This window comes from Stenella coeruleoalba (genome assembly GCF_951394435.1).
Source record: "Stenella coeruleoalba genome assembly, chromosome: 7".
NCBI lineage: Eukaryota > Metazoa > Chordata > Mammalia > Artiodactyla > Delphinidae > Stenella > Stenella coeruleoalba.
The window spans coordinates 14845829-14871315 of record NC_137153.1 but is presented as its reverse complement, the minus strand read 5'-3'; the positions used below and the strand labels follow the sequence as shown (position 1 = coordinate 14871315).

At 39.8% G+C, this 25487-nt stretch overlaps 1 protein-coding gene across 6 annotated transcripts in view; it reads right to left on the bottom strand.

The window, feature by feature from the left end:
- CEP44 (centrosomal protein 44) overlaps positions 1–25487 on the bottom strand; it is a 59383-nt gene that overhangs the window by 14851 nt on the left and 19045 nt on the right. For 3 of the 6 annotated variants that reach the window (XM_079927349.1, XM_079927351.1, XM_079927350.1), the window contains one exon: positions 21123–24845. The exons of 1 other annotated variant lie outside the window; for it this stretch is intronic. In XM_079927349.1, coding sequence (XP_079783475.1) covers positions 24803–24845 — 43 coding nt within the window. In that variant the 3' untranslated portion in view covers positions 21123–24802. Of the gene's footprint in view, positions 1–15871; positions 15887–21122; positions 24846–25487 lie in introns of those variants that run through there. 2 more of the 6 variants (XM_079927353.1, XM_079927354.1) reach the window with 2 other exon arrangements.

Sequence of the window (25487 nt, the reverse complement as noted above, 5' to 3'; positions counted from 1 at the left end):
TTTTTGTTAGATATTAATCAAAAAATTCCAACCTGCTTTATTGATAATTGATATCATCTATTTTGACTTAATTCTTTAATTTCATTTCTTGGAAACAAGGCACATGATTTTCTCTGTAAAAGTTCAATTACCAGTTGAAACTGCATTAAGTTTTTAAGCTACTGAATTAAATTAGGTGCTTTGATACAGTAATTGACTGAACAGTTTAACATCAAGCTATAGGAACACGGAGACATTTACAATGAATCACTAGTATTGGCGAAGCCACCCCCCCAGCTAACCTGCAAATAGCAAATCTCAGCTCCCATTTTGTGAAAACTGATGTATTTTCACAACTAAAGTTGCCTCTTTTCTTTTTTCCCCAAATTTTCATCTTAAGGAATTAAATCTGAGAAATGGGGGAGGGCCGTGTTTTGAGGAAAGAGGTCACCAAACAGACTCCAAACCCTGAGGTGGGGCAGTAAGGCCTCCTTTGCTCAATTCCTTCTCTTCACCCACAGTGTCCCCTCACCTGAGAACAGAAATCAGATTTAAAACAAGACAAAACACACAAACAAACAAAAAAACCAGGAAAGGGAATTAAAATAGCTGCAGCTAAAGCAATAGGATTTTTGAACAGTAGAGAGAAATCACTGGGAAATATTATTTTCCTTGTTGTCAGAAACTTGGGGTCACACAGGAAGTTGTATCAAGGGGCCTCTGGGATTCAGGGATAAAGCAGGACTAGAAAAAAACATTTGGCAAGAATGTGGGAGGAATCAGGCTGCCACTCAAAAAATTACTGTCCTTTTATTACTCAAGTGGCCCAAATAGGAAATGGATTCCTCTGATATGTGATAAAGACCTTCACAAGGTTGTAATAGTGGCCAGGTTTCTTGGTTACCATTACCGTACCGAGTAGAAACATTTCATTTCAAAGATATTTTCCCGACTGTCTTAAATCCTGTGTGTAAAGAGGAAGCAAAAAAAGAAGAGAAAAACAGAAAACGGTAAGCTAGGCCACAAGGGTAAAAAAGACAAAAACCAAAATGGTCTGTGTATGTACAGAGCACACAGTCTTTGGAGGAAAATATTATAAAAATAAATTAAAATGTAACATGGTAAATGCTATTACAGAGATGCAGATAAAACGCGGTTGGAGGACAGGGCAAGGTCGGAATCCTCACGGCATTTGAGATGGGAATTGAAGAAATAACAGCAGTTTTCCAAGAAGCAAGAAAAATGCAAGTGTGGTGTTCCAGTCAGGAAGAGCAGTGCTGCAGGCTGGCATTTACAGGATGAGACAGTCAATGACAGAAGAGTATACAGTGCATGGCAGATACAAACGCAAGAGAGGCTGCCAAGTCTGCGAGGAGCCAGAGCAAAAGGCCCTTCTCCCAGCCTGCCCAGGCAGTGCTTCTGCAGCTTTCACTTGGATCTGAATCACCTAGAGGAGAGCTTGATCCGTCACAGGGCAGGGGAACTAAGAGTTTTGCTTTCGGTAGGTCGGTGGGAGATGGGGGGTTAGATGGGGCGTTTGGATTAGAGGTGAGGCAAGACTTTGCTAATTCTGCAGAGCCAGGGACCACCCTGCCATGTAACACTGAGATCAGGTGTTCTGACTGCATCCTGAGGGCGATGGAGCAACCACAATGACAGACCATAGAGCACTATGAATGGAGAGACGTGTATCATTGGCTTTGGTTTACTGTGTGGCGTATTGCCCAAGTATGAAAGTCTGGTAATGGGAAAATCAATACGGGATTACTAAATATTCTAATTGAGAGATGAACAAAAATCTCAGTTCCCTGACCAGGGACTGAACCTGGCCATGGCAGTGATTGTGTCGGATCCTAACCACTAGATCACCAGGGAACTCCCGAGAGCTTCCTATCCTGGTAGAAACTGAAATAAAGAAGAATGGCAAAGAAATATGTCTTAGGTAGAAGCAATAGGATTGGACATCCTCTTGGATTGGAGAGTCGCCATAAAGAAAGAAATGAGGAAGGACAAAGTCAGTCTTAGCCCAGGAGAACAGGAGCATAATAGAGGCATTAACAGAAGCATAGAATATAAAACACTGGAGCAGGTCTCAAGAAGGAGGGATACTGTGACTTCTATTTCCAGCAATATTGCTTTTTTTTTTCAAGATATTTTTTGATGTGGACCATTTTTAAAGTCTTTATTGAATTTGTTACAATATGGCTTCCGTTTTGCGTTTTGGTTTTTTGGCTGTGAGGCACGTGGGATCTTAGCTGCCCGACCAGGGATCAAACCTGCACCCCCTGCACTGGAAGGCGAAGTCCCAACCACTGGACCGCCAGGGAAGTCCCCAAGCAATATTGCTTTATAGATAATTTAAAAAACATCCTGTACAATGCTGGATTAAAAAACAAATCCTTTTTAGGGCAGTGAAAATACCCTATCTGATATTATAATGATGGATACATTTCACTAGACATTTATGCAAACCATAGAATGTACAACCCACAGAGTGGATCCTAAGGTCAACTACGGACTTTGGGTGATTACGACATGTCTATGTAGGGTCATCCTTGGTAAAATGTACCATATGGTGAAGGATGTTGATAACAGGGGAGACCGTGCATGTGTGGGGCGGGGGGTACATGGGAATCTCTGTACTTCCCTCTCAATTTTGTTGTAAGCCTTAAGCTGCTCTAAAAAATATATAAAGTCTTTTGAAAAAAACAAATCTTTTTGACATTTAGGAAGGCACACAGTGTCTGACACTGCTCAAAGATTAAATAGGATAAAAAAAAAAGATTAAATGGAATACAGAACAAATCTTAGATTTGGCAGCCGGAGATCATTCATTATCTTCCTCGTGAAAGTAGTTTCCCTCAACGGGGAGAGAAGAAGCCCAACTGTAATCAGTTGAGGGGAGCCTGGAAGTTCAGAACGTGGGCACACCAAGTGTGGCTGCACTCCTGAGAAACGTGATCGTGAAGAGAAGGGAGGTTACACGAACTTGGTGGAATGTTTGGATCGAGAGAAATTGGTGGTGGTTGTTTAAGGATAAGAGGAATTTTTAGCCTGTTTGCAGGCAGATGCCAATGGAAAGGAAAGGTCCAAAATTCTTGAGATTGGCTACAACTGGTCAAGCAAGGCCCACAAGTAGGCAGGAAGTATTAAGAGATGTCAGCCAGAGGATGTTCCGTTTTCCTCTTTCTTCCATATCAGTAAGAGCTAAATAATTGTCACTGATGACACTTTTTGAGTAAGTATTGGATGTGAATCTCATGTTACCAGCTGAGTTGCACCTGCTCTATTTATTTTCATTATTTTTTTTAATAAATCAACTTAATTTCAGTTTCCAAGCCCCACTGGGCTATTGTGAAACTTACCGGTCCTTCTGAGAGTCTTTCCCTGCCCCACCCAGAGTCCTGCTCTGGTTCTGGGGTCACGTGAAATGATATTACAGGCTCTGGCCATCTGCGACCATCCTCCCAATGACGAGAGTGATCCCCTGAGCCTGTCGGTGTGCCTCCTTTAGCTCTGGCCGATCTTTACTATTCTTCCTCATCCTTAGGAGTCCACTGTGATCCTGTCCAGGCCCCCCTGCCCGAGGTTCTGTGAGGCCCCTCCTCTTGGGGGGTCTTCCCAGCTTTTCAGGCTCTGCCCCGAAGCATGCAGACCCCTCTGCTCTCAGGATTCACAGCCCCCTCCTCCTCTCCCTCTGCTTGGGGACCTTCTGTGTCCTCTGGAGGAGCATGTGTTCCTTTATGTTTTTTCAAGGCAATCTATCTCTGTCTTCAAATTACAACCTCTCCCCCCGCCCCTGCCCCGACCTCACTTCCTGCTTCCTTCGAAACCTAAATTCTCGGAAGGTTTGAGCCTTTGAAGAAATAAAAGAACGATTTTCAAGCCAGTTGCACTTTTCTGTCCTGCTCTAAATTGCTTGAAATGTTGGTGTGGTGGGTGGAGGACCGAAAGAAAGTAGAAGATACAGAGGGGAGATCAGTCAAACACACGCAAGCACACATGCACATCGTGTGCCAGCACATATGCCAAACATTTTACATGCATTGGCACATTTAAACCTCATACAACCACACGAGGGAATATTATCTCCATTTTACAAGTGAGAAAACTGAGCCTTTGGGAGATTAAGTTATTTGTCCAGGTTTTAAAAAAATAGTACATGATAAAAGTAAGAATTCAACTAAAAAACCTCTTCCCCAAATCCACCCAATTAATCAGTCTACTAACCTCCGCCTAATGATAAGTTTTCTAAAGATAAAATAATATGGACCTTTACATAGATCTACTGAAACAGCAAGAGGCTTCAGAAAGGTCTGCCTTTTATTTATAGTTATGTAGAGTTTAAAGACGTGATTAGCCCCATTTCCCAGAGAAATCTATGAAAATGAAGTTTAACATGGATATAATAACATCAAATATTTATTTAAAACTTAGCCTTGACTTTAGACTTTTTGAGGACAGGGTAAACACTTCTATCTCCCCTCAAAATGCCTAACACATTCCCTATAAAGAGTAAATAATAAATCGGAATCTATATTCCCACCTATAAATAGGTCTGGCAGCTGCTCAGTGAGGCTCATACAGGGCTCAGGGCAGAATAACTGTCCTGGGAAAGCAGATCTTTAGCTCCTAGATACTTACAGCCAGGAAACCTTGTGTTCATCCTGAGACCCGAGTGCTTTTTTTATCTTAGGGGCCCTCTCGATTGTGTTATTGATTCAGAGTATCGTAGGGTAGGCAGTCTGGTACCTACCCCAAGAAAATGCAGGGATAGAGTGGCAAAGTATAGAAAATTGTGACCACCCTTTAGAAAAGGGATTTAAATATTTGTATCAGATTTTTTTAAAAAAATTCCATTCCCTTTGACTCAGTAATTCTACTTCTGAAAATTTAACCCTGATGGTCTTTTGGTAGGTCAACTTCACTCAGCTAAAGTCCCAGTTATTCATGAACACTTATCTGCTATGAAGGTATTTTTTTTTAGATGTGATTAAAGCAAAAACTCAGTCGACTGTGAGTAAAAGAGATTATCCTAGATATCCTGAGTAGGCCTTACTCCATCAGCTAAAAGTCCTGAAATGTGGCTGAGGCTTCTCAGAAGAAGCAATTCTGCTTGTGGACGGACGGCAGTTTCAGGCCAGCCCAGAGGGTGCCGGCCGGCTCTTCCGAACGTCCTGCCCTGAGATTCCACGCTTGCCTCGCAGGCCTCCACGAGGTGAGCCAGCTCCTTGCACTCTGTCTCTTAGCATACATCTCCTACTGCTTCTGCTTCTCTGGGTGAGCCCTGACTGACACTCGAAAAAGAAATAATCTGAAATTTGTGAAAGTTTCATGTAATGAGGTGACCACAAGAGCATTTTTATAATAGCAAACTTAAACGTGCACTATTGTGAGTGCAACTGATGTAATTATGGCACAGTCACTGGTTAGATGTCTACACGTGAAGTTTTGGTCATAGTATAAGAAAAGCTTATGTTTAAGTTTAAAATGTAGGATAGATAACTCAGCCATCAAAAGAAACGAAATTGAGTTATTTGTAGTGAGGTGGATGGACCTAGAGTCTGTCATACAGAGTGAAGTAAGTCAGAAAGAGAAAAACAAATACCGTATGCTAACACATATATACGGAATCTAAAAAAAAAAGAAAAGAAAAGAAAAAAGAAATGGTCATGAAGAACCTAGGGGCAAGACGGGAATAAAGACGCAGACCTACTAGAGAATGGACTTGAGGACATGCGGAGGGGGAAGGGTAAGCTGGGATGAACTGAGAGAGTGGCATGGACATATATACACTAGCAAGTGTAAAATAGATAGCTAGTGGGAAGCAGCCACATAGCACAGGGAGATCAGCTCAGTGCTTTGTGACCACCTAGAGGGGTGGGATAGGGAGGGTGGGAGGGAGACACAAGAGGGAAGAGATATGGGGACATATGTATATGTATAACTGATTCACTTTGTTATAAAGCAGAAAATAACACACCATTGTAAAGCAATTATACTCCAATAAGGATGTTTAAAAAAAATGTAGGATAGAAACTATAGAGAGTATGGTCCCAATTATGTAAAAGCGTATCCAAAAAAAAGCTTAGAAGGGAACTTGTATTAAAAGACATTGTCTTTGGGAGGTAGAACTATTTATTATATTTTAAATTGAGAAAAAGCAAAGTAAATTTTAATACTTAAAAAAAAATCTAGCAGTTTATGCGGTGCATTCTTTCAGAATTAAGGATATTTCCAAATATACATAATTTTAAAACTACTGCTTTTAAATTCATGGGCATTTTTCCAAGAAATCTGGTGCTTTAAGATTTTATGCAATGATAATATATTCTTACATAATACATAAACTTGAATAACTTTATTGCAAATCTGGTGAGCTGCTTGATTCTAGGGCCAATGGCATAAATAAGATGAAGCCAGGAATCATTGCAAAGGAAGGAATGAGCACTCTGAAGTTTCAAATACTTTGAATAACAGAGCAAAGCAAGTTTGAATAACTTGTTCTTATTCAAGTCACAAGTTGTGATACATTCTGTACAGCGCTAGTAAAGGCTTACTATACCTAGCACAACCTGTCAGAAACTATGCACATAAAAAGTACAGATAAGATAGTTATTCCGATCCTGCTTGCTGAATAGTTGCCTGAGATTAGATTTTGAGCAGGACGTCTTTCTATCAAAACGAACCATAATTTTAGCAGTTGTTATCATAGGCATATATTTTAACACATGTATCTGCTTCTATGCAAAAAAGAAAAATATGACGGATGCTTCTCACAAGCCCACGCTTCCTTCACCACCAACAACCCCCTTACCCCACCATCTGCGTGTGCACACGTGTCTGAACACATCTTTCCTGTCCCAAGGCACCTTTGAAAATCAACAGTTTTTGTCAGAAAAGGAGTCAGACAAAAGAGATAGATGGAATCAGGGCTATAGACCCATGAGATTTTTTTCACAGTTAAATCTGATGTGTGCGCAGAAATGAGGTATAAAGTGAATTTTCTGTCTTCTAGGATTTGTCCAATGAGGATAAAAACTCGGTAATGTTCCTTAGTCCTAGCTGCCACATTCAGTAATTGACCGCCTAATCTATTATCACTTCCTTTTTTTTCTTTTTTAACATCTTTATTGGAGTATAATTGCTTTACAATGGTGTGCTTGTTTCTGCTTTATAACAAAGTGAATCAGTTATAAATATACATATATCCCCATATCCCCTCCCTCTTGCAACTCCCCCCTACCCTCCCTATCCCACCCTTCTAGGTGTTCACAAAGCAACAAGCTGATGTCCCTGTGCTATGCAGCTGCTTCCCACTAGCTATCTATTTTACATTTGGTAGTATATATAAGTCCATGCCACTCTCTCACTTCGTCCTATTATCACTTCTTAAACATATTTTATACACACATTTAAACAGACTTTAAGTCTAAAGCAAATACCTCTAGAGCAGCAACTATTTTTTTTACGTTATTTTGTGTTTTATGGTGTGTAAGAACCCATCGTTTCTTATACAGCATGAATGCATTTATTGTGCTAGTAACTATATTCAGAGGACTATTGATATTTCAATAGGTTACATTTGAAAATACATACTTTAAAGGCACAAGAATGTGGATACTAAATACAGGGTCAGTGGGTTTCCTTTTCTGCTTGCCTTGTGTCTCTAGATCTGGCGTGACTCCAGATTCTCAGATTTGAAAGAAGTCAAACTTTGGAGATTCTGAGATCATACAGCAGGCTTTAGGTTAGGGACATCCTCCAATACCTGTGTGTGCTTCCCTCCCCCAGCACTCCTGGGGGTACCAACTTCTTTGAAAAAAACATCCTGGGGAGGCAGGCTCTTTAGCCAAAAGTCCTGAACTCTATGAGATCATAATCATAATTTCGTACAGAAATTTTGGAAGACGTCAATAGAGTTTGGCAATGTGCTGTGGGCATATGTGCTTGTTAGAGAAAACATGGAGTGACTGTGAAGAGTTGATGACAATTCTGGATCCTTTTCTTTGAAGCATCTGTTTTCATTTACATTCAGTTGTTCATCTGCTATTCATTCAGGAAGGATTTTTAGTAGCTTAGACATATAAAAGCAGTTAAATAGTTGAATCTACATGGAAAGCTAATAATACAGTCAATGATGGGAAAAGGTTAACGCAGAGTTTATTATATGTGTGTGTGTGTATACAAATATATATATATATATGGCAATTTCTCCTTTTATTTGTAGCCTTATCGCTTTTATTTGTACTAGAACTTGTTATGAATGATAATGTTGTTAGTTGCTGAGGCACCTAGAGTGCTTATGTTCTGAAGATGTGCAGTTCTGTGCCATGGAATAAATGTGGGTTTCTATCCTGGAGCATTAGATAAGCTGTCTCTTACGTGAGGCATTATTTTTATGTGAAGGCAAGTAAGATTACTTTATTAAGTAGAATGCAAAATTCGTTTATTTAATTTGTGGCTGCTTTGGGTCTTTGTTGCTGAGCGCGGGCTTTTCTCTAGTTGCGGCGGGCAGGGGCTACTCTTCACTGTGGGGTGTGGGCTTCTCATTGCGGTGGCTTCTCTTGTTGCGGAGCATGGGCTCTAGGCGCGCGGGCTTCAGTAGTTGTGGCGCACAGGCTTAGTCGCTCCGTGGCATGTGGGATTTTCCCGGACCAGGGCTCGAACCCGTGTCCCCTGCATTGGCAGGCGCGTTCTTAACCACTGTGCCACCAGGGAACTCCCCGAAATTCGTTTTTAAATAAAACACTTGGACCGCTTCAAGCTATACCCTTAGACTTCTAGGGCTACACTTCTCATTCACACATTCTTAAGCAGAACACCAAAGGCACAACACATGAAAGAAAATAATTGGTAAATTAGACTTCATTAAAATGAAAAACGTTTGCTCTTAAAAAAAAAAAAAACGCTATTAAGAAAATAAAGGAAAGCCAAAAACTGGGAGAAAATATACATGACACATATGTCAGACGAAAAACTTGTATCCAGAATATAGAAAGAACTCTTACAATTTAATAACAAGAAGACAAACAACTCAGAAAATGCCAAACTGTTTCCCAAGGTGGCGTACAGAGCCCCCCTGCAGTGTATGAAAGTCACTTACTAACTTGTGTGATCTTTGGCAAGTCGCGACACATCTCTCAGACTCAGAAACAGCAGTAGAATGCAAAACTAGTCACAGTGAAGCTCCTTCCAAGACGTGGAGTCTTTCCCCCCAAACTTTGAAACCTGGCAGGCTTTGTGACCTGCGTTGACCAACAGAATGCACTAGAAATGAGGCTGAGCTAGTTCCAAGCCTGGGCCCCGGGAGGTCTTGGAGTTTCCACTCCGCAGCTTTTAGAATCTGGAGGGCATCCCATGAACAAGCCTGGGTTTCTAGGCTAGAGAAGAGCCCTGTTGTCTCAGCTAAGGCCCTTCTAGACTAGGAAGCCTCAAAGTGACTTGTGATCACAAGTTCACAGCTCTGCCAGATCACCTAGACCAGGTCAAGACCAAGAATCAGCCAGCGAAGCCCTGCCTAAATCACTATCCACAGAATCACATTCAGGGTTGACAGTTTCAGCCGATAATTTTGGAGGGAGTTTGTTAATCACAACAGATAAGATAGCTCAGCAGTGAAATGGGATAACACAAGTTACCTACCTAATAGGACTATTGGGAGATTTATTTATTTTTATTAATGAATTTTTTTTATTGGAGTTTAGTTGATTTACAATGTTGTGTTAGTTTCTGCTGTACAGCAAAGTGCGTCAGATTCTATTCCCATACAGGTCATTACAGAGTAGTGAGTAGAGTTCCCCGTGCTATACAGTAAGTCCTTGTTGGTTATCTATTCTTGGGAGATTTAATGAAATAATATATATAATCCACTCTGGCCGGTCAGAGTGAGTACTCAGATAGGTTAGCCATGATTAGAGTTACTGTTATTATCATAATCTTTAGCTTGTGGGAGAGGGGACTTTTTCAAAAGTCTGACACTTCATGTGGCTAATATGTTATTTCATAGCCTATGAAACTTCCCACTTTGAAAAAATATTTACATCATGAGCTACAGTGTAGCCCTCCTACTACACTGGCTGAAAATTACCCTTCTTGACAAGAAAGGTGGAGGCGCTTGTCCAGACCACGGCTGTTAATACAAATATGTTGCTGGTTCAGAGAGGAAGAAACGTGATGGTTCTTCTCCCTACTAATCTATCAACTCCTGTTCTATCAAATTACGTGAGCTTTTTGTCTTGTGTGGCGTCCCACTGGACCGATTAGGTGTAAGGGAGGGAGAGAGGAGAGCGTCCAAATACTATCAAAGAGACAGAGGTTCCAAGTGGACCACACAGAGCAACTTGAATACAATAATCTCATCGACTGTTGCTTTGACATTAGCTGGGACGCTGAGCTCCATTACATGAATATTACCACAAATGATGATGCTCATCTGAATGTAAGATTTAGGATTTTGTTCCAACGCGTGTTGCCTTCATGTTCCCAAGCCCCCAAGTATAAAAGCTGTAAATATTTCTAAAAATATATATTCTAAAAAATATTCCTAAATCTACAGAGGCTGATCAAACACTAATCCTTTTTAATCTTCCCTTTAATTTTTTGGCATAATTTTCAAAATTTTTACAAAATCTTTCTCAGAAGTATATTAACTGTTATGCTAACAAGTGTTAACGTAGTTCCTGTCTTTCCCTGAAAGGACTATAAAACTGCAAGCCTTTTAGGATTTAAAGCATGGATAGAAATACTCAATCCAGGTGTTTCTAAATCACCTTCCACAGTCTCAAACAATGCTGTACTTGAATAGCTCTGGCAAAATGTCTTAGAGCATCATCTGTGTTACGTAACATCAAGTTATGTTACATCCAGAATAAATGCATAAAATAAAGCAAAGCCTGCTGACATATTTACTTTCAGGACACTCTATCATATGAATTTAATAATCATATTTGGAAATCCAGCTGTAAAGGTACGTGTACTAGATAAATGGCTATTGGGCATTTGACAGACCACAAGATTGAACTGTATATAATGAAAAATTCTAAACCAATGTTGGGGCAATTCATCCTTTCAAGTTAAAATCTTCAATTAATCACCTAATTTCTGTCAATATCAATATAACAATCCTTTTTATGCCTATTAATACTAAAAAAAGATTACAACATTTTTCTGAAATCTCCCTAAAAGTGATTTCTGGCTTTTAAAAGTCTTGTCTTATCTAAAGTGTTTCTATAAATATAAATGTCCTCTGTGTCCACTTTCAGTAAATTCCAGAGAACTCTGCCCTCTGCAGGAAGTGTTGGCTCGACATCCTGGTGGACTGCTTGTTTCTATTAGCGACTGTGTTCTTTAGAGAGGAATGTCTCCATGTGTGCTAGACGTCAGTTCCAGGAAGGCAACAGGTCCAAGCCTAAGCATTATTTCTCTCCAATTAGGAACACACTTGTGTTTATTACCCGCAAAATACATTGCTTGAGTTGGAATTTATGGATCTGCATAACTGGAAGAATTGTTTCTTTAGGCTGAGGCACTCTCTGACGGTAGCTCTACGCTTTGAGCAAACATCTGAACAAGAACTCCAAGTGGTCGTCATTAACGCATACATCGCGGGAGATCCTTGGCAGTTCAAATGCGTCAGCACATAAAATCACTGCCACTTTGAAACCCAAGACTGCTTGGGGAGATATTTGCTGTTTTAAAAATGGTCATAAAAATGAAAGTGAATTTTATTTGATGAAAATGATGTGAAAAACAAATTATACGTTAACTATTTGAGGAGTCAAAAAAGGGGCTGGGGGCTTCCCTGGTGGCGCCGTGGTTGAGGGTCCGCCTGCCCATGCAGGGGACACGGGTTCGTGCCCCGGTCCGGGAGGATCCCACATGCCGCGCAGCGGCTAGGCCCATGGGCCATGGCCGCTGAGCCTGCGCGTCCGGAGCCTGTGCTCCGCGGCGGGAGAGGCCACAGCGGTGAGAGGCCCGCGTATCGCACAAAAAAAAAAAAAAAGGAGGGCTGAATGGAACCCAAGGCCCATTACATGTGGTCTCTGGAAATGTGCTTACAAGATGCGGTTGATGCAATTAATAGAATGAAGCGTGTTGCCGATGCTGCAGGCTCACACAATGAGCAGATGCTACCCCCATAATTTTCCCTTCTTTCCTTTGCCACTGCTTTCTCCTGCTCCACTGAAACCAGTGAGATGGTGCAGCTTAGAACATATAATCAACCCAGGAGCAGGGATCTTAGATACAGGAACTCAATTGTCTTCTCCTTGTTGCCCCAGCTTACGTGAACACTGCGCCCTTAGGCTACCAACCCTACAGAAAACTGTCCTATTTGCCCTGCCCAGCTCTTTTCCTAGTTTTCACTGTTGAGCTACGTCTTAATTCCTACCTCCTCAGCCCATGTTTGTCCCTTTCACTATTCTGGGTACATAACACTTTACCTCTCTGTACTTCATCAGTGATGGGAGGAAAGTAGGGATGGGCTACTTTGGCAACGTTTGAATATTTCTCTAGTGATCTTGCACTAATTTTGTGGGGTTTTTTCTACTTTGTACTTTTAAAAAATTTCAAAATGAACATGTGTTACTTTGAATTTGTTAAAAAGGGAGAGTGGTATATATTCAGAATAAAACCATAAAAGATTGTATATTCTTACACAGTCATTTTAATAGGAAGTATGAAAGTTGAAACTATAATAAGTATCCTTATCTAAAAAATTTGAGTTTACATATTCTTTTTGACCTCAGGGTAAAGGATGTTATTTGTAACTCCTCCAAACTCATCTTTTAAAATTTAACAAGACAGTTCAGTAGTCTATTTTTACCATAAATCTATCTGGAGCAAGAATGTTGATAACCTCAAGGTTAACATATATTCATTAGCATTTTTTTTTTTTACTAAATCAGAGAGCAACATAATCCAAACAGTCTTATCCTTTTTCAGAACCTAAAAAAAAAAAGTCATGGACTACCTTTTGAACTTTTTCCCTTCAGTTTCTCATAACCGCCTTAGTTCCCATGAGTAAAGTACATTCTTAAAGCTATAAAGTGTGAGAACATTATCCTGGAAGCAAAATGTTATTGTTAAACTACCAAATATATTTTAACACTGACTACTTTATAACTTTTATAACTTTGAAGATACACCAAAAACAATTTAAAAACACATGTCTCCTTTAACTTTAGCTTTTACAACTTAAAAATCAACTAAAACTGTACTAAGAGGGGAAGAGGTAGCGACTTTTCTGAAAATTCTTATGACCAGCTCTTGTTAAAATGTAATTTTTTTGTGTTTGAGCAAAGTGATTTCCTGTGTATTTTCCTACTCATCCTGATTCACTTTGCTAATAAAATGGGAAAGTATAGTTGCCATTACTCTTTACATCCTAACCTTAAATGCTAATGGTTCGCTGTAAATTTTTCTATATAACTTCAGATCTTAAAAGTCACTTTAATTTTTTTGTTGTTCTTAAATGATGGTTTGGACCTGGAAAGTTAAGAACAATTGATACCTTCTGTGTAGAATTTAATTAGCTTGAGTTGTATAATAGTATCTTTTACATGTGTCAAAATATTACAGTTAAAGAATGTGTATCGAATAGTTCTTCTTTGCCATGAGGAAGGAAGTAAAGAAATAAGTTTGGGGCTCCCCTGGTGGCGCAGTGGTTAAGAATCCGCCTGCCAACGCAGGGGACATGGGTTTGAGCCCTGGTCCGGGAAGATCCCACATGGTGCAGAGCAACTAAGTCCACAACTACTGAGCCTGAGCTCTAGAGCCTGTGTGCCACAACTACTGAGCCCTCATGCCACAACTACTGAAGCCCGCGCACTTACAGCTCGTGCTCCACAACAGGAGAAGCCACCGCAATGAGAAGCCCACGCACCACAACCAAGAGTAGCCCCCGCTACTCATTGTTGGAGCTCGACATTATACTAAATTCATATAAACCGCGTATAAACAAGTCCATCCAACAAGTCAATGTATTTATTTATCTGAAATTCTAGGTTGGAGGTTATTAATCCTGTTGGAACCATTTGAAGATAGGGCTCTTTAAAGTGACTCCATGGGACTACTGTCAACGTCCTCTGGTGACTATCATCTATCTGACAGAAACATCCCCTCTTTTTCCTGTTTTGTTCCCCCTTCATCTCCGATGCTCTTTCTTTACCTTGAGCCTCGTTTCTCTCCTGGACCCTATGGGGTTCCCTAACCAGTACCCCTCCCTCCAGCTTTGTCCTCTTCTACTTCCCCTCTAAAACACCACCAGGGTAATCTTCATAAAACGGAATTCTGGTCCCCATGGCTTATTTCAGTGATGAAATCACATGGGAATAAATCATATAAAAATAAAACTTACAAATGGAGAGTGAGGCTGGGAGTCATGGGGGGTGAGTGCTCAGAGCACCTGGGGTTCCTCTTAGAACTTCCATGCTTCCTACCGAAGCCCTCCAGTAAGTTCTGGAACCTCCGAAAGTTCCGTGGTGCCAAGTTTGAGGACCAGCGCCCTGGGCCAAACTTCCCTGCACAGGGGGAGAAACCAAGCTTAGAGGTTGAGCTACTTGCCCCCAAGAACCCTGGTGGTGGCCCCCTCCACCACTGCTATCAGGAGGAAAGGATGGGGAAGTATTCTGGAGTGGCAGGGTGCTTGGATGGTGGCCTTGGTCTCGGACGACTTGCTCTCCTTCTCCAGCACGGCCACTCCAGTTGTTTGGCTCCCAGATGTGCAAATTGAGGGTTTCAGCCAGTGCTACCCCAGAGCTGACCTTGCACCCTTGGCATCCAGGTAGCCAGCTCACCTTTGCAATCTCATTGGCTCCACTGTGGACATTTTAAGCGACATCAAAGAAGAAATATAAGCACTGGAACCATTTACTTAACGTGCTCTGTTGGGGACGATCAGGGCTCACAGAGTGGGCGGTGTGGCTAAGGACAAAGTAGACAATATAGATGTGAAATGGCCATTCTCCATGACTGCCAGTTTGATCTCTCGCCGGGTGAGGTGGAAGAGGCTTTCCAGGTTGCAGGTGCATCTCTAGTTGGTATAAAGCAGCTGAACAGCTCCCTGGGGATGGAGGTCTGGCTTGACAGTCAGGCCAGAACCACCAGCACTAACTCATGCCTCTTTGAACTCATCCTGTGTTTTGTCCGCATGAACATCGAAATCATCTTCTGAGACACACAAAGGGTGTTGGCTTTGGAGCCGTTAAACCCCTCTAATATTGACAACATTTCCTCAGACAGGTCTAGACAGTTGTTCCTCAGCATAAATACCTGGGCTTTGTGGGCAGACGTCCTGTGGGATGGTCGGGGGTGGAGGGGAGGCGGTGAGGCAGTCACGAGCCCCAGCTGCATCTGCTTCACACACACCGGGGCTGCCCACGCTGGCCTGAGCCCCAATGTCTGATTCTCATCCCCTTCTGGACTGGAATGGCTGCACGGCCACAGCTGTTTCCTCCTCCTTCTTGGTGAGATTTCTGGGCTCTGCCATGTCTACGGTTCCCTTTACCCATCACACCGATGAGCCAGTAAATGCCCTTTCCTGCTTAAGCCAGTTTAAGTTAAGCCATCTTTGCAGGAGATGCAGGATGCTGGGGCTGCTCTCCAAGCACCTTCCAGCGGACGTATTCGCAGGGAGGGCTACCTTCTGCGTGAACAGCCAACCCTTCAGGAAGCCACCATCTTTCTAGCCAGTAATCCAAGTACAGTATACCAAATTTATGTTTTCTTTCACGGCTTGTGCATTTTGAGTTGACAACTATTTTCCCAAAGATCATCTCCTTTGCCAGTGTTCCCCCAGTGTTCGTATGCGTATTTTTAATGCAGACTTAGCTCATGGGTGATGCCGGCGCTGTGGCTCACAGACCTCACTTCCATTTCTATTTCCATATTTGTGTCTTTAACCTACCTGTAAATGATCGAGTGGTGTAAAATAAGGCTCTAAGTTAATCCACCGCCCCCGCCGCCCCGTTGACAGCCAGGTATTCCTAGAACTATTTACTGACTAATCCATCCTTTTCCCACTAGTCAGCAATGCAGTATTTGTCATACTCCTTATTCTATGCAGAGTCCAGTAGGAGGCTCTCTACTCTGCTCCAATAGCCTATTTGTCTGCCCTGCACTATTGCAACTGCTTGACAATTGTAATTACTGTTATATTACTATAGTTTTAGAATAATTTCAAGTATCTTATAGGAAACCTCTTTAAAAAAATAAAGGAATGTTTAAAGCAAAAATAATGACAATGTTTTGTGGCGCTATAACATACGTAGAAGTAAAATGCTTAACAAAAAAGGCTTCAGGGGGAATGGAAATATAATGTTACGATGCTCTTATACTATACTTGAAGTGGTATAATATTACTTGAAGGTAGCCCGTGGTAGGTTAAAGATGTATACTGCAAACCTGTAGCAACCACCTGCGTTATAAATATAAGATATATTGTACTTAATAAGCCAAGAAAAGAGATAAAATAGAAATACAAAAAATACTCAATTAATGCAAAATAATGCATAAAAAGAGGTTAAAAAAAGAACTAAGGCCAAACAGGAAAAAGGAAAACAAATAAGATGGTAGATTTAAACCCAACCACGTCCATAATCAAATTAAATGTAAATGATCTAAACACTCCAGAGATTTTCAGATCGGATGAAAGAGCAAGGCTGAAGTATATATTATCTTCAGGAAACCCACTTCAAATACAGACACAGATATATTAAAAATAAAAAGATTGGGAGTAATACCATAATAATACTTCCTGAAAGAAAGCTGGGGTGGCTATATTAACGTCAGACAAAGTAGACTTCAGAAGAGAGAAATTATTTGAGATAAAGAGGGCCATTTCATAATGTTAAAGGAGTCAATTTATCATGAGGAAATAATAGTCCAAAATGTTTATGCATCTAATAACAGATTCAAAATACATGACGGAACTCAAAAAAAAATCAGAATTTTTTGTGGCTTCCAACTACAATCATAGCTGGAAATTTCAACACCCCTCTTTCAACAACTAATAAGTTGATCAACTGGATGTTATTAAAACTTCTGCTCTTTAAAAGTACACAGTGAGGGAAATGAATGGGAAGTCAGAGAGTGGGAGAAAATCTTTGCAACACATGTATTCAACAAGGGACTCTTTCAACTCAATAGGAAGACAAACAACCCAGATCACAAAATAGGGAAGAGCACTGAACAAACCTTCACCAAAGCAGATACACAGATAGCAAATAAGGACATGATGCTCAACATGCTACAGAAATGTAAACTTACACCACCATGAGATACCATTATACACTGTCACCTCCTATTCACTGTTCACTGGTGAGGCGCAGAGTCCCACCGTAGGGTGACGGGGATGGCTGAACACAGGACAGGTGAGATCCCTGAACAGTTTATAAGTTACATGTACTCACCACCTGTGGGAGGACAATGCTACAGGCCAAGCAGGGCCATGTGGGAGTTGCACTTGGGCACAGCGGCCAGCTGGGGGCTGTAAGAAGCATGCTTTGTAGCATCATGAGGGTGAGGTGACCCCTGGTTGCTGCAGGAAGATGTGATTGGTTTCTTTGAATAACTCTGTGGCTGGCATGCAACTAAAAGCAGCCACTCAGGGACGAGCAGGAACTGTGCCTGCCCCCCGATAAGGAGGTTCGTTTGGCTAGAGAACCTTTTCCGCGGCAGCAGAATGGGGAGGGGAGCTTGTGGTGGGGCCGTGTGAGACCCTCCCAATCTTACCAGGTGTCAAGGCAGAACATAATGTTACGCCTTAACTTTCCACCTTTCACCCCACACACCCATTCAGAGACTGACAAAACCAAGTGTGGGCGAGCATGCAGAGCAAGTGGAACTCTCAGATGACTGCTGGGAAAATTAACAGGGCACAGCCACTTTGGAAAATAGTGTAGCAGCAGCTCCTCGTAGAGTTAAACATAACCTGTCACATGACCCAGCCATTCCATTGCTAGGTATTTACTATTTACCCAAGAGAAGCAAAAGTGTATGTTCAGATAGACTTGCATCCTAATGTCCACGGCAGCTTTCTTCATAACATTCCCAAACCAGAAATAACCCAATGTCCATCAACTGATGAGTCATAAAGAAATTGTGGTATTTCCACATAATGAAATATGGCTCAGCAATATAAAGGGATGAACTAATACAACGTGGGTGAATCTCAAAAGGAAGATACTGTAGAGATTACATTTACATGAAATTTTAGAAATGGCAACCTTAAAATGACAGCATGTAAATCAGTGGTTGTTAAGGGGCCAGGGATGGAGGGGGGGGACTGGCTGCAGAGGGGAACGTTCTACATCTTGATTCAGGAGGTCTTCACATGAACGTATGTATTTGTAAAAACTCACTGAATTATGCATGTAAACTGGCGAATTTATTGTATGTAAATTATCCCACAGTAAGGCTGAGGGAAAAACAGGAGGAAAAAACCCTCAAGGCCTAGGTTCCTACTGTCAGCAAACTACCTCAGGGCAGCTGCAAGCTTAATACTTGGAATTCTGCTTCCTCTTCTTTGGGTCCTTAGGAATTTCTTTTTAATTTCTTATGATAAGTATTTAGTGTATCTCCTCCAGAATATTTGATGATTTGTTGCAGGAGTTCTTAAAATTTTTTAATACCTTGTCTGCTGTATTGCTACAAGCAAAAAATCTCATTTTCTGTAAAAATTCGCTGGCTTTTAGTGCTTTAAATGAGACCTAGGTAGTTTTATGCAAACTTTTAAAAACGTGGTAGTTCCTAAAAATTGCTCACCTTTATTAGGAGAAACTCCCTGTATTAAGGCTCAAAATTATTATTGCTTAAAGTATGGGAAATTATGTTATAAGTTACCAACTTAGAAATTAATGCTACATATTTTTTCCACATTTAAATATATTATCAGATAGAGCAATGTGATATAACATCTAAATAAAGAGTTGATATTAATGAAATTAATTTAGGATGTCGGATTTAGAAATCAGTAAAAGTTGCCTCCAATTTCATATTATATAAATACGGGGGGCGGAGCGGTTAGGGGGGGTCTTAAAGTGTTCATCTAACAAACCACAAAATGAATTCAGAATGTCCTATGTAGCAGGTGTTGTGCTGGGGATGGAGGACACATCAGTAAACAAAACTCACATCCCTTCTCACGTGAAACATAGCAGGGAGGAGAGACCCCATGAAGTAACTGCAAATAAGGGCTTTAATAATGTACAAATTGAAATGCAGGGGAATTACTGGGTGCTTTAACAGTATGTCATAGGGAGTCTAAAATATGCTGGGGAATTAGGGGATGTGACCGGAAGGAAGTTATGTTTGATCTGAAAGCTGTGGGATGAGAAGAAGTAAGCTAGACCTGGTGCAGAGGGCAGGAGACAGAGAGGTGGGTAAGGAGCATTTCAAGTGGAAAGGCCAGCACAGTATGTGAAGAGGGAAAGTAGAGGAGGACACAGTGATTCCAGAAAGTTGCAAATCTGAGAAAAGAATAATGGAATACCGAGAAGCTTTCAACTTTTAAACACTCATTAAAGTCTTCAGCTGTGGTGTTTAGTTTTCTAGTTTGAACATCAACAGACTACCACTTGACAGAATTTGAAAACACAAATGAGATCCTAGACTAGTAAGAGGACACGGTAAAGTTGGTGAATTCCTAGTGGCTTGCACCTTCCTCTCCTCTCCTCTCCTCAGGCCCGATCCATCTATTGAGACTGCTTCCTAAATATGTGTCTTAAATCTAAATCTGCACCTTGTTCCTCTCTCATTTTAACACTTCTCAAATTGGGCTGCACTTAATACATTTTTTCTTTTTTTAAGCATTTGTAAGGGACTTCCCTGGCGTTCCAGCGGTTAGCACTCGGCACTCTCATCACTGCCAGGGGCCCAGCCTCGATCACGGGTTGGGGAACTAAGATCCAGCGAGACACGCGGCGCGGCCGGAAAAAAAAAAAAAATTCGTAAGACCATATATCACTGAATATAAATTTACGTGCAAAATATAGATCGCTAATAATCACTTTCCATGATTTCAAAAAGGTGACTCTGTGACATAATACTGAAAAGTTTCTATGTATGCAGAAGGAGATTGCCCATTACACTTTGAGCAACATAATTAAGGTAAAAAACTAGGAATTTCTCAGCATACATGCAGGTATTTCAGACAGAAGATACTGGTATGTCCCACACATGCTTAGTGAGGGACCACAGCTGATGAGACACCAAACATTAATTTGTATAAAGTTTACACCTAATTTTAGGGAAAGGATGTTTTAACTCATAGTTATATATAGTTATATGTTATAGTTATATGTAATTCAACTGAGTTTTAAAAAATCATTTCAATGAATGCATTCAAAAGCCTAAAGCCATCCATTCAAACGGGAAAATGTCCAAGATATTGAACACGGACTACAAAACGTCGTGTTTAGATGAAAGCAACTCAAAAGAATCTGAATTTAAGGCTCAGACCAAATATTGATTATGATAATGAAGCAAGAGCTTTGTAAATGTAAGTTAGAGTTCCTCAAATGAAAGGTCGCTACAAATTACTTTGGGTTCTCAGTGCAATGCAGAATTTGACTCAGTAGGTCAGGAGAGAGGCTGAAGATTTTGTATTTCTAATAAGATTGTAGATCCAGGACTAACTGGGCAAAGTATTAAACTAAACATTAGCGTGGTATCATCCCCCATCCCCCAATGCAGATACCAAATCGGACAGTCCTTAAATTGGACTTATTGAGCTTCTTATGTAAGACAGCCTTCAAGGGAAAAAATACATTCTCCCAAACCCCACTATGTCCCTCCATCTCTTCTGCCATCATAATCGGAGTCCCGCTTCCCACGTTTCTTAGATTACTGCAGTAGTCTCCTAAATGGTTGCTCTCCCTCTAGGCCTGCCACCTCTCATTCATTCTCCATACCGAAGCATTAAATCAAATCCTTCAAAAACCCAACTCTGGTTGATATTCTGCTGGGGCCTGGGTAAACTGATCTTCAGCCACTGTACCGCCGCCTCCCACACACACTCCGCATGTCGGCCCTAGTGGACTTCGTCCCAGTGGCCTTCCTCTCCGGCCTTTGATTTTTTTTCATGCTAGGCCTTCTGCTTTACCCCTTCTTCCCTGGCTACCCGCCCCCATCACTCATCCTTCAGGACTCAGGTTAACGCCGTTTCCTCTACCCCAGATTCCTCAGATGCATGACAGTTCCCTTTTAGAACTTACTAGACACTGTTACTGCTTATCTGTCTCTCCTGCTCAGCTGTTAGTTGAGGAGAACAGGTATCATGCTTATACCTGTACTCTGCTTATGGCCAGTGCCTGGAACACTAACTGGCACCTAGTAAACACTTGAAGCGTCATTGTAAATGTATTCATCAGCAAACATATAAGGTATGATAACCCTTGTCTAGAACGTATACTGATTGTATCTTTCCTCTGTCAACACATTCCTTCCATAGAAAGGATGTAGCAGGACTGACCAGACCACAGCTTCAACCTGATAAAATCTTACTTATCAGGAAACCTTGATTATAATTTATAATTTCATTATAATTTGATATTAATTTGGTCACCAGATAAATATTAACTACCACTTACTTTGAACAAATGCTAGGCACTAAGGGAAATAAACATTGGAAGAAAGATTGAAAACCAAAACCCTCAAAAACAGAAGTAATGGATATTAACTTCATATAAACAAGTAAGAGCTATGTAATTGGTGTAAAAATAAGAAATATAAACAAGGTACTATAAAGCAGCAAAGAGAGAATATAATTTGGCTTCTGTAATTGTGAAAAGTCTTTCCAAGGAAGGTACAGTGTCTTAGAGGATAAGCAGAAATTTTCCAGATGGAAGGGGAAGTCACTCTCAGCAAAAGAAAGTGTGCAAAAGCACGATTTAAGAGAGGCCAGTCCACAGAGACAATCAAGACACGTCTTTGAGGATTTCAACACCAAACGAACTGAAGAGCTCTGCCCCATGATTTAATAAGTCGATTACACTCCAAGTACACAGCAATTTAAGTGAACCGAAGGATTATATCTACAAATTAGGACTTACTAGGCGCCAGTTAGTGTTCCAAAATATTCAGCCTTCCTATCATTCTAATACCCACCTTTCAACCTTCCTGGGTAACTAAAATTATGATTCTCTCCTTTTTCTTAACACCCATCTATAACGTATAATTCAAATAACATACATTCGGGATACTTATTGAGTAAGTGCTCTGGTTCTTAATTTCAAAATGCTGAGTTGAATACTTTGCATTAAAAATGTTTTTAATCGAATAATTTCTATTAGTGATTTAGTGGACTTCAGAGAAAAATAAGACATACATTCTATACAGTACCCATTCCTACATGTATTAGAAATAAATAAAAACCGTGATAAAATGAGTATGGATTTTAAAAAATCCCCTCCCACCCCAATAAATCTGCACGTTCTCAGTGTCACTACCGCTTTCTTCACTCTTTGAATGAGTAGTATAAACAACCTGACGTTTTCACTAGGGGAACCTTGGGATTATTAAAAAGTAAAAATTAAATCTATAATGTTATAGGAGCTTGAAAAGTGCTGTAGCTTGTAAAATTGACAAGGTTCTTTTTCTCTTTAATGCTTCTCCAAGTGCCTGTCGATGATGTAAAGCTGTGAGGAATGAGTAGCATGAAATGCAGCTCCAAAGGCTTGAAGTTCCATTTTTTAGGGAATGTATTACACGTTAAAACATTACATTACTAAGCGTTAAAGTAAAACAAACAAATATAGAACTACTTTTTCCAACTTAATAGTCCTTGGCTTTGCCTAGAATTTTCATACGGTTGACTTTACTTCTTCTTACTTCACCTTATGCATTCTTAGTGTTTCTATTTGACCTCTGTGCAGCCGTATTCACAGCGCACAGTACAAACAGGGCCACACCGGCTGCTGATGCCTTTGTGGTCAGTATAATACATTACCTTTCATCCCACTTACGGGAGAATTAAGGGGATGGAGTTAGCGAAAATTCCAGTTAACTACGGGTGTAATTATGTAGCTCCAAATCTCTCCAGGACCCCCCTCCCTTACCTTCTCAAGACCTTCAAGTTAATCAAAAGGGGCTGGTCTGTGGTTACCAACTACTAATTACCTAAGAGGGAAATTTCTTTTCTACTATTTCTAAGAGAATTAGAATAACAAATAATTGTTCTCTCTTCAATAACTTCAGTGAAGTCAAATTTGCTTTATTTTTCCCCAAAGATTACGTTGTCAAAGTAGTACAGTGAGATTCTTTGTAAGTATAAATGTCTGGTGGCGTTATGTGTTGATTTCATTAGTTCCTGTTTAAGTTGTTAGATAAAAGTATAAAAAAAATTTGGATTCCAAATTTCCACTACATAATATAAGACATCTTTTACTGTATTTTCAATAGAAATTTATACTTGGCACACTTAATGTATATCAGGAAATTTAAAATGTTTAAAATCATCTAATTGGTATATATGTACACTAACATAAAGGAAAAAGGAGAGGGAGGGGAAAAAGAGACCGTGAGAAAAGAAGACGATTTTTTCTTCTCTCTTGCACAAAAAAGAAAATTTCAAAAACACTTCTTTTTAAAATCGGAACTGAGTTTTTCAAAAGGGAAAATATGATCCTATGTTTTACAGGAAATCACATATCTTAATAAAAGGTAAAATACTGGCATGTAAACCACAAGGTGGTGCTACAATTCCATGCTGATGCTGAATTTTTAGAAGTTTAATTGACAAAGTAGTTTCTTTTATAATCTCGATTCATAATTTTTTACAATTGAAAAAACTAAGCTAATTGGATTCATTAATTCTAGAAATATTTACTGAAACTACTAAAGTCAAAGTTGTATGCTAACTTCAAAAGTTGATAATTTTAAAGTATGATGACTACACATGTACCTGCAGTAGAATATTAAAAATGCCTTCTTAAAAGTTATCTCTACTTAGAATTTTAACTTACTGTTAATGTTCCATAGGTGACAAATATCAAATTACATTTATATAAGCATAGGAATAAATAAGAGAATTTATCTAGTATTTTAAAATGAATTTCATTTTTCTTTTAATTTAACTTCCTCTAAGACTTTTTCTCTCTCTAGAAAGATATATAACTTCCCATCATTTAAAAAAACAAGAAACAAAAAAACTCTCACTGTGTATCTTGTAATATAGGAATGGCCACCATCTGGGTCTGAGCTGCTGCTCTTAAAATGTGTTACAGAGTAGAGCACTAAAATACCCGGCACATTTTCACCATTGTCCAACTTGCTTTCAAATACAAAAGGAGAACCTAACTTCCTCAACGTTAACTGAAAGCGTGTTGCTGCCTTTTGACTGAGCGTGAAATAGCTGTATTTTTGTTGTATTTCAATCTCAATGAGCATATTTAACTTTTTCATTGCAAGATATTCGTCAGTACAGACGGCAAGATGGTATGTATGAGAGCCTCCTGGAGACAATATGCAAGTCCCAGGTGGAGTGTTTCCAACAGGATGTAAACCATGGTCCTCAAGCCTGTACTTGAAAAAATTACTTAGCACGCTGCCAACAAATGTCAACACAAAAATACAGTGCTGGAATGACTTCACGCTGTAAAAGAAATGTACTGGCACCTAAGTTTTCCTAAGAATAGTAAAACTGTAAAGCGGTATAAGCACAGCACAAAAATATTTAAGTATTTATTCAACATTGAATGAAAAAGCTAATATACCAAATGGAATTCAAATTCTAATAAAAATATTACAGTATATTAAAACTGTATAGAGAACTCTATGTACAGGAGCCAAAGTCCTAGAGGGGTTCATGCAGAAAATTCTATAATTAGTGATTTGGACATTTCAGTAACTCTGCAGTTTCTTCAAACCTGGAATATAATACATAAATAATATAGTAAGTAAATAACAAATTCATAGTGAGGCATAGGAACTAGGTTGCTGCAGTTATGCTTTTGAGCCTTAAATAAATTTCAGTGATTATTTATAGGTAGTTACTGTTAATAAGTACACTATGGCCAGAAGGGGAGGAAAAACAACTGGAGTCAATTATGTGTCTTTAATTCTTGAAGCATAAGTTATTTCGGCGCATCTCAATTTCCAAAAAAAAAAAAAATATATAGTCTTTTAAAGTAGTAGGCTGCATGATAATCTTACACAATTTCATTTCATATTTTCTTTCAACTGTTCTTTAAAAAAATCATGTAATTTCATATTTGTACTAGATAAAAGTATCATATTTAGTACTACCATACCAACAATTTTCTGAAAAGGACTAGCAATACTTTCACAATACTTAAAATGTCTCCGAACCATCCATCTACATACACAATTTAATATTTTGATAAAGTAGTTATCAAAAATAGATAACTTCTTGATTATCAACCAAAAACATCACTGCACTCTTTAATCTCCAATTAATTCCATTAGCAATGTTTTACATCACTTGTTGGAAACAAAAACAGTGACTTATCTCACAAACACATAACTGGAGGTGGATTTATTATCCACTG